Here is a 14339-nt window from a genome sequence, read left to right as displayed (position 1 = left end):
GTATTTGAAATGTTTTCTTTCCACTAGTTTGAAACAACACGTTATGATAAGCCAAATATAGGCCAAAATCTAAAATGTTTTGCCTGAGGTGTCTTGCCTTAAATTTACTAAAATAAATAAGGTTTACAAAAAGCAGAAATCTAAAGCATACTTAACCATAACTGAAACATAACCATAACAAAACAAAGATTCAGCGGTTCAGGCAGAATCAACCATAGAATTCTAACACTGTGTTAGAGGTTTAGAACAAACTCTGAGAAAGAAAGAAAAATGACTGAAGAACATCATCTACTCCATTCATAGTTAGAAATGAAGTCTTTCACAAAAGACCGTGACAAGTAAACAAAGCAGCACTACAAGTGAGATGTGTGTTTGAAAGACCCGTGTCAGATGTTCGGCACTTCTCGGACGATTTTACACAAAGGACCGGCTCCAGCGGTGATGTGAAGAACTCACACATGTGAAGCTGTTAAGGCAGTCATTGGTTGCTAGGCACTGGGCCAATCTTTTTAACTCCCGCGGGCCGGAGAAGAACAAGTCCTGCTGTTTACACGCTATAGAGGAGGTATTTATGGATTATTTTAATAAAGACCTCCTAAGGCTCGCTATAGCTTTCTCTCATCTACATGTTACCAAGCAAACTACACGACCCACGAGACAGAGCATCAGAGTCGCTCCGCTGTCATGAATTCTGCTTTACATCACTGTTTGTGACAAGCTTTACTTTCGTTCTTAGACCACGTGATGCATATTGAATCTGATGCAAACAATTACAGCACAAGCAATTGAGCCAAACATAAGAATATGGTAATAAAATGTGCAAATGCGATTGGTATGCATGCACCTGGCATCAAAAGCATTAAATGAGTTTTCTCTTATGCAAAACATGTGCTGCTCCAGAGGCAACCAAACACATTCTTAACCTCATCAAAACTGATAATGTATGAAATATGTATAACAGAAACCGCTCATCTGATGATAAAATTTCACTTTTTCAATAGGTTGCTATGCACTTGAGATTATGTGGGTGTGTATTCAATAATAAACATGGATTTCAACTATTTATTGTATTGAATTTACAGGTCATGTACATCCACCATGCAGTATCTGCAAAATGATCATAATTTTAGCAAAATAAATGGGATTGCATGTTGTTTTTTGATTTAGTCTTGCCCTGAAAAACTCCTGCGAGGACAACGGGTAACGCAAACTCTGAATCAACATGCGCCAATGCTAAATTTTCCATATACCGTATTGTAATCATTATGTTCACAACTCAAAATAATTACTTCAATGAGCTCATTGTTTCTGCCTTGAATCAATACATTGTTGGCTAAATGTGTGATTTGTATACATTGCTGAAAAAAATTACTTAGTCACAGTCACCTCTGATAGCAGGTCACTCTAAATTGTACTGTAGACACATGCATTTTCTGTAAAGGTGCTTTGAAACGATATGTATTGTGAAAAGCGCTATACAAATAAATGTGTATTTAATTGAATTGAAAAGGCTGTTTCACATAACAAATGTTTACAGACAAAACAGTGGGCTGAATTTATTAAAGAAAACCCATTCAAAAAGATCTAAGCCAAAAAACGATCACAGAGACTCTTTTTACACCAGACTGGAAGAAAACACCTAGTATCACCCTAGAAACCACCCAGAGCACCTTAGCAACAGCACAGCATCACCTGGGAAACCATCCACAACACACCAGTATTGTCTTCAGAAAAAAACAGTAAAATCTAGTACGATCTACTTTTATTCTGATAGTGGCCAGTGGTAGAAATAAAACCAGAATAATAATGATATTGCGCACATCAACCCCTCAAAGCTGTTAATCTCTCAGGTCAAGCGCAACTCTATAAATGTGCAGAAATGTTTTTCTCAACATGCTCTACATTTAGTCTACCGACTAAAACGACAAAATATTATTTCTTTATCCTAATCCAATAAGCCTCCTTCAAAGGATCGTAAAACAGGATGGTTGGCAAGCAGGATAAGGACGTAATGTTTTTATGGCAATTCATGAAGAATTGACACGAAAACAGCACAGGGCTCAGACACACTCACAGATAGACCTGTCTGCTCAGACGTGCAGTTCCAGCGTTTGTTTTTTCCTCATAAGTGAAGACTGCTGTGAAGCATTAAAGGAGACGTACTGATTGGCTAATTCACTTTGGCAGCGTCACCTTTTTCTATCAAAGCCGGGGGGGAAATATTAAATATTGTTGTTTGCTTATAAAAGCAGCTTTTAACATGCTGATTGCCAGATTAATGAGTGCGCTTTTAATCACGTTACCACAGTGTCATTAACACATGGCTGTAAAGCTGTCCTTTACAACACATTAAGATGAGAGATCAACCAAACGGCCAACTTCAGTTGCGACTGACCTTGCGTAGATTAAATTTACCAGGTAAGGGAGCATTTCATTTCACTGCATGATGTTGATGGCATCAAATTGCTCTCACAAGGTTAAAATATGAAAAGATTGTGCAAACAGAAGGAATAGAAGGCAAAACTGAGAAAACCAACAGACATTATTTCTTAGTAGGCGGAAGCCTTGAAATGCAACAATGAGCAAAATGACAGTTTTATCATTCCCAAAAACTGATCATGTCTAATCTTTAAAAGGAATTTTAAGCAAAAACCTGGCAGTGTGGCAATGCATTTATACTTGAGTATGTCTGTCAAACGATATACCAACTCTAAAGCTTCTATTGTGCCATTAAAAAGACATGTGTAACCTTCAGTCTACTGGCAGGCTTATTGAAGGAATGTGCACGATGAAAGAGACCTATTCAACATGAGGTGTTTTGTTATGCCTCTATAAAGCACAAGGGCAAAGAAACACACTGATGATCTGTGGCTCTTAATTGTGCAAACATTTCAAGATTTGTACTATACTGTGATTAATTGCATTGTTCTGAAGAAAATGCGAGTGATAGTTGCAGTACCAAAGTAAAAGTGCCAATATCTCTATTATATTGTGGTCTCAACATAGAGAACAAATACACAATCTTTAGAACAGACCCCTAACCTCATACATCAGCATAGTCATAGTCTTAACATACATCTGGATGACAGCAGAGCTCTCAAGAAGCACATTTTTTCATCTATTATAGTGATGTAAAGCGTATAACTCACAATAGATGTCACTGCTGGGATTTTGAGTCTTTAATGGCATTGACACTGCATAATCAGTATGAATCACTCTGCAATGAGGCTTAATTGGGAATATTTTAAGGCACAGTTTTGGTGGAAAGCAATTTGCCACTTCTGACAAAAATAAATCACCATGCTTTTGGTGGGAGGACTGTATAAAATCGCACTGATTACCACCTCCTCCTTGTCTAAGTGCGTACAAAAACCGGGGGAGGGATAATCAGTGCTGACTTTCATTCGCTGCCGTGTTTTCTTGCATTCCTGTTGATTTGTCAGAGGCAGACAGGAGAATCCTATAAGAGCGCTGTTACCAGTTAGCAGCAAACCCATGGAGGCAACTGTCCAAGCTCCGCCCAGCAACTGTTACACGGGCCATCATCTCAGCCAATCATGTACAGCAGCCTCTTTCAGTAGAATTTCAACATACAGTTCTGGAAAAGTTCCTCCAAAACATGAAATATCCAGGGGCCTGATTCAAACCAGCCTTGGCTTAATTGTAAACATGAATATTTCATGCATCATTTAAAGAAAAATATGTTATGATTTAGTCAACAGACAGAGAGGAGTGAGCATTTAAAGTGACCATTTCTGCAGGTACATAGTTATACAAGTGGGTGGCAACAAATTACTTTATGAGCAGGTCATTGAATCATTGATATAACTGATTCATTCAAGACTGCTCAGCATCCAAAATATGCATACTTTGCAAACTATATTGTAGGTGAAAAACAGTATGTGAAAAGAGTAGTATGTCCAAATTCACAGTAGTCATATACGCTGTTAAAAAATATGTTTCAAAATTGTGAACAAATTAAGATTATTAGAGCATGTTTCACAAGAAAACACAATTTCAGTCTTTCTGCTTCAAAAAATTTATGTTCCACGTGCCTGTCCTTTGTAAACATTTCTGGAAAATTACTATTAAAAAAATTAAAAAATTTCTGGTGGGAATCCAAAAAAAAAAAAAAAAAAAAAAATCAGTGTAAACCAGTACAGATAGGCCCTAAAATTAACACTCATCAAACGCCAAATGCACGTAAAAATGAGCTTTGGCGAGTATATGAAACGGTGCCATTCTCCAGTTGGCCAGTAACATTTTTATGAATTCTAAAATGCAATGTTATAATAATAATAAAACATAGGTCTTATATAGCGCTTTCCAAGGAGCTCAAAGACCCTTTACAAATGAAACAAACAAACAAAAATGAAAAATGTTGTGAGAACTCTCTCTGGAGAGTTGATAGGCCAGTGTTTAAGCGAATGTAAATATTCAAGTGCAATTCGTGACTTTTGCGCTATGTGTGGGAAGTTTAAACATTCGAAGTGCGCACCCAGAAAGCCGCGTCTCAGACAGGGCGTGAATAGTAAATTGAACTCTCTTTCACGTCTTCTTGAATATTACGGAAAATCACTGTCTCGTGAGTATCCTAGATAAACATAGTCAATTGTCTTGAGTGAGCATAAACAGTTGAGAAAGAAAAAAGTTAGTTTTGGGCCCTGAATATAGGTGAAACGTACGGAGCCGCTAAAAAAGAACATGCACTCTAAAAAATCTTGGGTTATTTTCGCCAGTGTTTAGGTGGTTTTTGTGTTACCCAGCTCCTGGATAAGATGTAACAACCCAGTGTTAGGGAAGTTTTTGTGTAACCCAGATCTTGGGTCAGATGTAACAACACAGGGGTTGAGTTATTTATCATGGGCTTTTTGATCATCAAAATTTTAAGATTTTATAAAAAAATATACAGAATATACATACTTAGGATGTTAAAATATGTTCTCAGAAATGTACACTGATTGTTTATGGACAGGGTATGGAGTGAGTCACAGCATATTTTGGCTACGAGTGAAACGCAGAGCGGCAGTCCTTTAGGGGACATGATGATCTACTACTTCTGCAGAGATTCTGAAGTGCGCATACGATGAACACTTTACTATCCGATGAAGTCTAGGTAGAGGAGTTGTGAATGCAGTGATGCAACACAACTGATCCTGGTACAATAGGTCACATGACAATGACAAGAAGATGAATGCAGTACATCCGGATTAAATTCATACCATATACTGTAAAACATACTTTTTAATGGTCTGAATTACTTAATCAAAAGTACCTACTCAGAGATGGACGCAGTCACCGATACATACAGGAATGAAAACAAGTGCATGTCTTTATAAGATGGTCATTGAATGATTCACTCAACTGATTTATTCAAAAATTCTGATTCATTCAAGAATGAAACAAGTGCTTAAATGGTTTAAACATTTTTGCTTCAAGTAATAACATGAACTATTTGTATGACATAATTTTATTTTATTTTTACAGCTGAAATGTGTATGTAATTTCTAAAAACAGGTTTTGCTGAACACTTTCCTTGTCGTCAACATGGTCAAACAATTTGCTATGCCGGGCTGGTTGGGATGCTCAATCAAACAGAGTTTTATAGATTTCGCTGAATATTAAGGTAGGATAGGATCAAGTTTTTTACAATTAAAAACGACTTCACCCTCAATTGTGCATCTCAGCTGCACATTCATACTGTTATGTTTTAGAAGCTGTGATGTGATATTATTATTGATTAAAAGTATATTATTTGCATAAAAAATAGGTACTGCAATACGTTCTGGTACATCTAATGCTAATGAGATCACACTGGCAAGGACACAGGAGGAAAAGACATTGTAACAAGAAAAATACATTTTTGACTCTCTCCTCCAAATCCTCTTTTATTCTCTTGTCTCTCACCTCTGGTTCAGATATTACATTACTGCCATCACTGCAGGCCATGATCTAATTAGAAGCGAGCAAGACTTTAGCACTTGTCACATCTCAGTCTGTTCGGAGGTGCTGAAAGACCTCAGACACAGACACACACACACACGTTCTGATCAGTGAAGTGAGGCACAGAGAGGCACCTTAATGGCCTATTTCAGCATTATTACAGTATTGTGGATGGATTGTCACCAGGAGCTCTGAGATACTGAACTGTGAAAGCCATCAGTGGCTCTTGTACGTCTCTACACTCCTCTGATCCCTCCCTGTCATTACTGGAGTGGGACGGAGCCGCAGCAATTTCCCCCTGATTCCTCCTTCCCTCTCTCAAACACAGCCACACATCCTCACTCTCCTCCAGAAACCTCTCTGACTTCATTACACCATGTGATTGGAGAATTTGCCCTACATTCACTTAACACTTATGCCATCTGTTAGACTCCCTCGTTAATGGTGTCAGATCCTCGCAAATCATTGATATTCAAATGTATGCACGTAGTGTTATATTCCAGCACATAGTTTCCTGCCTTCTAATGCACGGTTTATTTATCAAAGAGGGATAATCATCAGTGCAGGACATAAGACTGAGTTTTATTCTGAGCAAAACAGTCTTTATGATTCATTGATATTTAAAAATATTGTAATTTAATTAAGGAACACTGTAATTTGTTCCTCATTTAAAAGTTGTATACCTAAAGAAATGTAAAGTATGTTTTTTTTTTTTTAAAGTCCCACTTTAGTCAAGTCACCTTAATTTATATAGAGCTTTTAACAGTATGGATTGTTTCAAAGCAGCTTTACAGTGATAATAGAAATTAGCATTACAGTGAAGTTGCGAAGATCATCAGTCATTAACTTATGCCTTCTGTACACCTAAAGACTTTGAAAAGATTTAGAAAAGACTTTATAAGATTATCAGCTCACATCTAAAGACTTGGGCCACATTTACACATAGCCGGGTATTTAGAGAAACGAATATTTCCCCCCCTCCGTTTTCAATAATAACATTGTGCACACAACCCGCATAAATACGCCGTCGAGCGTCATTATAACTATGCCAAACCTATGGGCGGCAGTGTAGGGAGAAGAATAAAGCCATGCAAGCCAATCAGAATCCTCAGAATCGACAAGAGAGAACCTAAAACCCCGTTTCTCCCAGTTGACACGACAACATATAACCGGCGTTTTCAGAAATCTCCACTTTGGCCGGAGTTTTTAGAATTAATCGTTTTCTGGGATAAAAACGGCGTTTTCGTGTAAATGACAGGCCAAAACGCAGAGAAATATCTGCGTTTTCCCATCGTGTAAACGGGGCCTTGGTTTCACAGACTCACAGTCTCAGACTAAAGATTTTACAAACACTGAATCTTGTAGTGACACTATTTACAAGACTACAATTTTTTTTTTCCATTCAAATAGGCATTTTTATGCATATTTTTTGTTAGATGAGTAAAAATATGTTAATTTATATTGTTTAATTACAATAAATCACTTTCTTTTCCAGGAAAAAAATCAAATTAGACATTGTTATGTGAACATCTCTTAAAGGATAATTCCGGTATTTAACACCTTGAGTCTATATTGTAGTTTGTTTTGGATGAACAAGAGTGGTGGACAACATTTTTTTGACAATGGTTCCTCTCTCGAGTTTTTGACTATAAAAGAATTGGCCATGGACCCATTTAACATTGGAGTCAATGGGCATGTCCGAAAATGTCATTAAAACAACCTTTAACATTAGTTCTCAAAACTGTGCAACTCACCGAGTGATTAGTGATGTTAGTTGATGTTCCAGAAACAAAAAGTGTTGCGAAATACAGTTTCTGTCGTGTTTTATTCGTCATTTTGTAAAATCCCATTGTTGAAAAAATAGTTCCACAAAATAAACGGATTGGAATCATATATTGCGACGATATATTGTTTATAATCATCAACGAACACCACTAACCACTCGGTGAGTTTAACAGTTTTGTAAACGAACATTATTGGCTGTTTTAATGACATTTTCGGACATGCCCATTGACTCCAATGTTAAATGGGTCCATGGCCAATTCTTTTATAGTCAAAAACTTGAGAGAGGAACCATTGTCAAAAAAATGTTGTCCACCACTCTTGTTCATCCAAAACGAACTACAATATAGACTCAAGGTGTTAAATACCGGAATTATCCTTTAATAAAGAGTTGACTATTTAATGGGATGACCTAACTTTTTCACATGACTGTATATGGGGGTTATGAATCTATAGCCTATCATTATATGATGAGAACAATAGTTTGAACTAAATGTCTTGAAAGGGTATAATTTTAAATGCAGGCATGTCGATGGCTTCGGCAATATCGGTCCACTTCTTTTCTTTTTCCACTCTGTCGTGGTATAAATGGCAGTTTACATCAAAAAGACACGGCTGCTCTGCCCCAACCCGATCACACCAAATGCGTCTGTATAGATACAGCACGCAGTGTGTTTATCGTGTAATATATACGCGAAAATGAGTTTTTACGTGCATAGTACATGGATAGGTTTAGGGTGGGGTGTGTGTGTATTATACGCTTGGGTAGGATTAGTGGTGTGGGGTGCGTGTGTATATCACGCAATAAAGTGCGTATCATATCCACGTAAAATCTCATTTTCGCGTATAAATTGCACGATAAACACACTGCGTGCTATAGAGACGCATTTGCGTGCTCGACAAGGCGCTCCTCTTTATCCACGGTCCATTTTCGCCTACTTGGCGCTCGTTGTGTTTCCACGTCCGTCGACATGTTTCTTTGTTGTGACTGATGGCTTCCTGTTTCCGGTTTTCTGAGAACAAATTTATTGGTTGTTGATTGTTTTACGTCACTATGACTACGCTAGGACTTGCGATAATATCAAACATGTTTGATATGAAAGACTAGAGAAAGACTGGCATAAATCGGGTCGCCGACTGCAGATTATCCCCTCACATTTAACGATCGAGACGACGGGAGCGCGCCGAGACTTCAGTAAGATTCCTAAAGACTGCCGGTCTTTAGTCTGGGACTGTGAAAATCCTTTGGTGTACGCCCAGCATTAGGGGCCGCCAACATGACACCATTCCAACAGAAAACCCCCAACGCGCTCCGGCCGCCAATCGACACAAAAGTGCCTGGTGTCTCCAGAACGCACTCCCTGAAATAGGCTTGAAGGTGCAAACGATTATACGTTTTCTCTGCCCAAATCTCAAAAATGCAAACCCGCGAAAATGCAGGCGGCACGTATGTGCATCACGTGTTCGATCGATAGGTAAACTTCCCTGTAGCTCAAACAGTAGAGCGCCGGCGCCCAAAACGCCAAGAACATGGGCTCGATTCCCAGGGAAAGCAAAATCCGACAAGAATTCAAATGTGCACCCTGAACACAAAAACTTTATATACGTAGGTGTCTTTAACTATTATGGACTTACATAAAGACATAACAAATTGGTATGTACTTATTGTGTTCATGTTGTTTGCAAAACGTGCTGCTATAAGTGGAATAGTAAGGTTAGGGGCAGGTTTGGTGGCATGGATGGGTTTAAGGGTAAGGGAAGGGTCAACAGTGTAGATGTAAGCACAGATCTGTATTTTCACTTCCTTGATGACAAATAACAGACTATAATAAATCTTTATTCCTGAACCTCAATTATTAGCAGCTAAAATGAGCAGAATGCTGCCCTACACGACTGAATACAACCAGCTCTATTCAAATATAAGACTAGTCAGTGCAGATAATTACATCAGGCAACTAAACTCCCTGGTTCTATAATCATATATGCTGCATGAAGGAATCAAATGGAGACATTTATCCTGTGACAATGGAAACTTCATTAATTTACAATTTGACATGGTCAAACTGACTCACTTGTTTAATGGCTTGATTTTTTCATACACACTCAAATCACCAACTAAAATGACCTTGGTGAATATGTTCCTGGAAATAATTAAAGTTGTGGCTAAAGTCTTCATTCATGAAACACACAGAACAAATGTCCTTTTAAAATCACAACAGATTACAAAAGAACAGTTTTCACACAGAAATGCATTCTGCTCGGCCCAAGAAAAGAAGAGAAGAGGTGTGCTTTTGTTGATTTCATCGCCATGGAGATTTAATAGGCTTGTTTCAGACACCTGGGTACCAGCAAGACCTCGAGTGCTAATGAGGGAGAGACGCTTCTACACTAACTACAGACGCTGCTCAATATGTGACCTCCTCACTACCAAACCTCTTATTCCTGATTTTTATTTTCACCACACATCAATTTAAGTATGAATCAATTTCGTTCATAATCTGGAGCGTGACTAATAGCATTTGCAGGCGATCTCTGCAAGGGCTCTTTTTGCACTGAAATGTCATCATTCGGTGAGATGTTCTGAAAAGAGACACGTGCAGTCAAGCATGGCGCTGATCGCACACCGCCGGCTGCAATCTGAGGACACACGATGATGATGATGATGTAATCCCTCTCATGCCACAGCAAGAGCATGAGCAACACACTCACAGAGCACCAGTGCCATCTCTTGAACACATAGGGAAGCGCATTATATAAGCATCACTGAATTACATCATCGTTATCCAGACAATAGTGGCTGCAGAGACACTTGGGTGAGTGCACAAAAGACAACAAAAACTGGATAGTGATAGTTCCGATCCAATCTGACTTCTGACCTGTAATGCTGCCTGAATCATAATCATACACTCTTCAGTCGTTGGCCAGAGGAGAACTGGTCCCCCGACTGAGCCTGGTTTCTCCCGAGGTTTTTTTCTCCATTCTGTCACCTGATGAAGTTTTGGTTCCTTGCCACCGTCACCTTTGTTGCCTTTGGCTTTTGGCTTGCTTAGTTGGGGACATTTAATATTCAACAATATCATTGATCTGCCTGCATTGACACCATTATATGAAAACTGAACTGAGCTAGACGATGACACAGTGGTGTAGTCTAGTTTTTTGTAGTGAGTATACTGTGACTCACTACACAGTAGTGTAGTACCCCCCCCCCCCCCCCCGAACCCGTCTCATCACCCCATAAGCACCACCACACTCACTAATGCATACAGTATGCAACGACATGTAATTGAGAGCATTATGAGACTAGTGTTATCAACATGTCAATTTATTATAAGCAACACAAGACTTTAACAGCCAATGACATTTACAGCTGAGGAGACTGGACTGATTTTCTACATTTAGCCTTAGATGTTATATGAATATGGTCCCTGAAGCACAGGTTTTATCAGCTGACAATAATAATAATAATAAAAAAACATTATAGGCACAAATACAAATTTACTTTTAGAAATGGTGCTTTTGAAAGAAAATTGTGTTATTGTTTTGGCTTTACTGTTGTTTACTGTTTAAATTAAAACATGTATGAAAACTTGTGTGATATTCCTTTTTAAAATAAGTTTTAATAGATTTCATCATTATTATTATTTTACAGTACATTTTACTGTGCAATTTCTTTCATAATTTCTTTGAGTTTATACCGAACTTTTATTTTGACAGGTTGTCGTAAAGACATTACAGTTTCTGTGTGTGTATGATACGAATGAATGGCGATAGTTATCAAATGAAATGGTGAAATTCTCATGAAGTGACTCTCATAGCAGCTCTGTGATGAAGTTCATGTGTCATGTGTAGCCTACATCATGTCCTCATAGCTACAGTGAAGCGCTGACACAAGCACGCGCTTGCTTCAGTGTGTGTGTGTAGTAGAGCACACATTGAGCGCTCATTCCCAGAGACGTGTTGAACAACTGCAGTCTCTTTGAGTTTTTAATATTCACGCGATTTGATCTGTGTCCATTGCAAACACAGACGCGGTGAATTTATGAATGAAAGTGTGAAAGTTCTGTCACAAAACGAAGTTGTTACGTATGCTCACGCTTTTTTTAGTGGGTATACGGAAATACTTGGCATTTCCTAGTGGGTATACGGCGTATACCTGCGTATCACGTAGACTACACCACTGCGATGACATCACTGTTTTCTCCAGAGGGGCTGTATAGTTAAATTAACTAAATTAATAAATGAACAGAAATGAACCATCACTGGATGCTGGACTATGACGCTGCAAACTTTCTTGCATTATTTTCCTGTTATCTTTGTAAAGCTGCTTTGAAACAATCTGTATTGTAAAAAGCGCTATATAAATAAAGATGACTTGACTTGATAGATTATGCATATTGCAGTTAAATCAGTCAAATATTCTGCAGTTAAACCTATTCATGTTGATTAATTACATCACACTTGTCATGAGACAGTGACAAGCTAAATGTATATTCTTACAGTGTACATACAGTATACTACTGTTCAAAAGTTTAGAGTCAGTAAGATTTTTTTAATTGAAATGAATACTTTTATTCAGCAAAGATTCATAACATTTTTCAAAAATATGTTTAAAAGATTACAAAAGATTACCCTGGAAATCCAGATTTCTCGCGAGAGCACAAGTTGAATTTGCTCAGCAAGTTACTCTGGTGTTGAGTAATGATCCTCATTAAATATGCCCTTGTATCTGAGCTGCACCAATCGCATCGGGTTATCTGATATAGGCAGGCCAGAGGCGAGCTAAACCAATACTAACCAACTGCAGAACCACAGATGACGACAGCGCAGTGACGTCGAAGTCATTAGTAAACATTGCAAGATGGCTATGTATGGATGAACACCAGTTGTTTGAAACGGCTTTGGGCACTACATTGAAAAGATTTAGACTTGCCTTTTTCTCTAAAAGAGGAAAAGAAGACAGCGCTCAAATCGTTCCTTTGCAAGAAGGCCGTTTTTGCTGTTTTGCCGACCGGATATGGCAAGAGTCTAATCTACCAGTTAGCTCCGCTGGTAGTGTATGCGGTTAGACTTGTGTATTGTTGTGATTGGTCGTAGTATTATCCAATTGCGTGCAGTGAGATTTTCAAATGCATGCTTGGTGCCGCCCCTCGAGCTGGCCGATTTTCATTAGTCGACGGCAGACCATTAAATCTTTCAGATTTAGGTCTGGATTTTAAGGCTAACAAAAGATTTCTGTTTCTAATAAATGCTGTTCTTTATATTCATCGAAGAATCTTGGGGAAAAAATCTATCACGGTTTCTACAAAAATATGAAGCAGAACAACTGTTTTCAACATTGATAATAATAAGAAATGTTTCTTAAGCAGAAAATCTGCATATTAGATTTTTTTCTGAAGGATCATGTGACTGAAGACTGGAGTAATGATGCTGAGAATTCAGCTTTGATCACAGGAACAAAAAATATTAAAAAAAATTAATATTCAAAGAGAAAATTGCTTTTTTAAATTGTAATAATATGTCACAATATTATTATTTTTACTTTTTATTTTTATGTATGCAGCATTAGTGAGCATAAGTGACTTATTTCAAAAAACATTTAAAAATGTCTTTCTGACCCCAAACTTTAGAACGCTAGTGTATGTAGTTGTGCATGCTGTGTTCCTGTTTTGGACAGACAAATGTGTATGAATTTCTTCATTGTTTGTGCTTTCATTGATTTCAGATTGTCTGCTGATAGTCAAACATGTGTCTCTTACCATCGTCCTGAGCTTCATTAGATGCTGTGAGTTCGCTCCTCTTCTTGCGTATGCTCATGAGTCTGGCCTGAGACATCTCTCTGACCATAGACGACAGCTGTTCATTGGAGGTCTGGTCCAAAGGACTGCTCTTCTCTTGTCCACAATCAGACTTACTGGTGTGATGGTTCCCCACCTGACAGCAGAAATATTCAACGATTAAACAAATGAATGCCCAAAATCTTTTTCTTTTCTTTTTTTGTACTCACATCTCCATTTTGTCGTCCGTATTTGTATATAGGTGGTAATGACGCTGCTTTTGACCTAAAATCAAATTCAATCAAAGTGCATAATTAATGCACTTTGAACTAATATGAACAAACAATGAACAACTGTGTAACTTGTATTAACTAACATTAACAAAGACTAATAAATATTGGGTTCCACTTTATATTAGGTGTCTTTATGTACTAACATGTAATAATTTGATACAATGCACTTATTGTGTACATACTTATATTTAAAAAAAAACTGTATGTAATTACTTAGAAATGACAGCATTTCTAATTAATTAGACATATAATTACACTGTTGATCCTTCCCTTACACGTTAACCCACCCTTAAACCTATCCATGCCACCAAGCCTGTCCCTAATATGTCCCTACCCGTATCTCAATACCTCAATAGCAGCAAAAGTGTTTTGCAATACAATATGGACACAATAAGTAGCCTACATTTTACTTATTTGTTGATGTAAGTACACATAAGTTAAGGACACCTAATATAAAGTGTGACCTAATATTGTAACAAATGTACTGTATGGCTCATTGTTAGTTCATGTCAACAAATGAAACCTTATTGTAAAGTGTTACCGAAAA

At 37.8% G+C, this 14339-nt stretch overlaps 1 protein-coding gene across 1 annotated transcript in view; it reads right to left on the bottom strand.

The window, feature by feature from the left end:
- Positions 1-14339, bottom strand: part of LOC307005547 (uncharacterized protein) — a 34601-nt gene that overhangs the window by 3746 nt on the left and 16516 nt on the right. The window contains exons 6-7 of the mRNA XM_079625797.1: positions 13730-13784; positions 13482-13656 (exon numbers count right to left, since the gene is read on the bottom strand). Coding sequence (XP_079481923.1) covers positions 13482-13656; positions 13730-13784 — 230 coding nt within the window. The remainder of the gene's footprint in view (positions 1-13481; positions 13657-13729; positions 13785-14339) is intronic.

Source organism: Phoxinus phoxinus, assembly GCF_949152265.1.
Source record: "Phoxinus phoxinus genome assembly, chromosome: 10".
Classification (NCBI taxonomy): domain Eukaryota; kingdom Metazoa; phylum Chordata; class Actinopteri; order Cypriniformes; family Leuciscidae; genus Phoxinus; species Phoxinus phoxinus.
The sequence above is the reverse complement of the archived record's forward strand: the minus strand, read 5'-3'. Positions and strand labels throughout refer to the sequence as shown.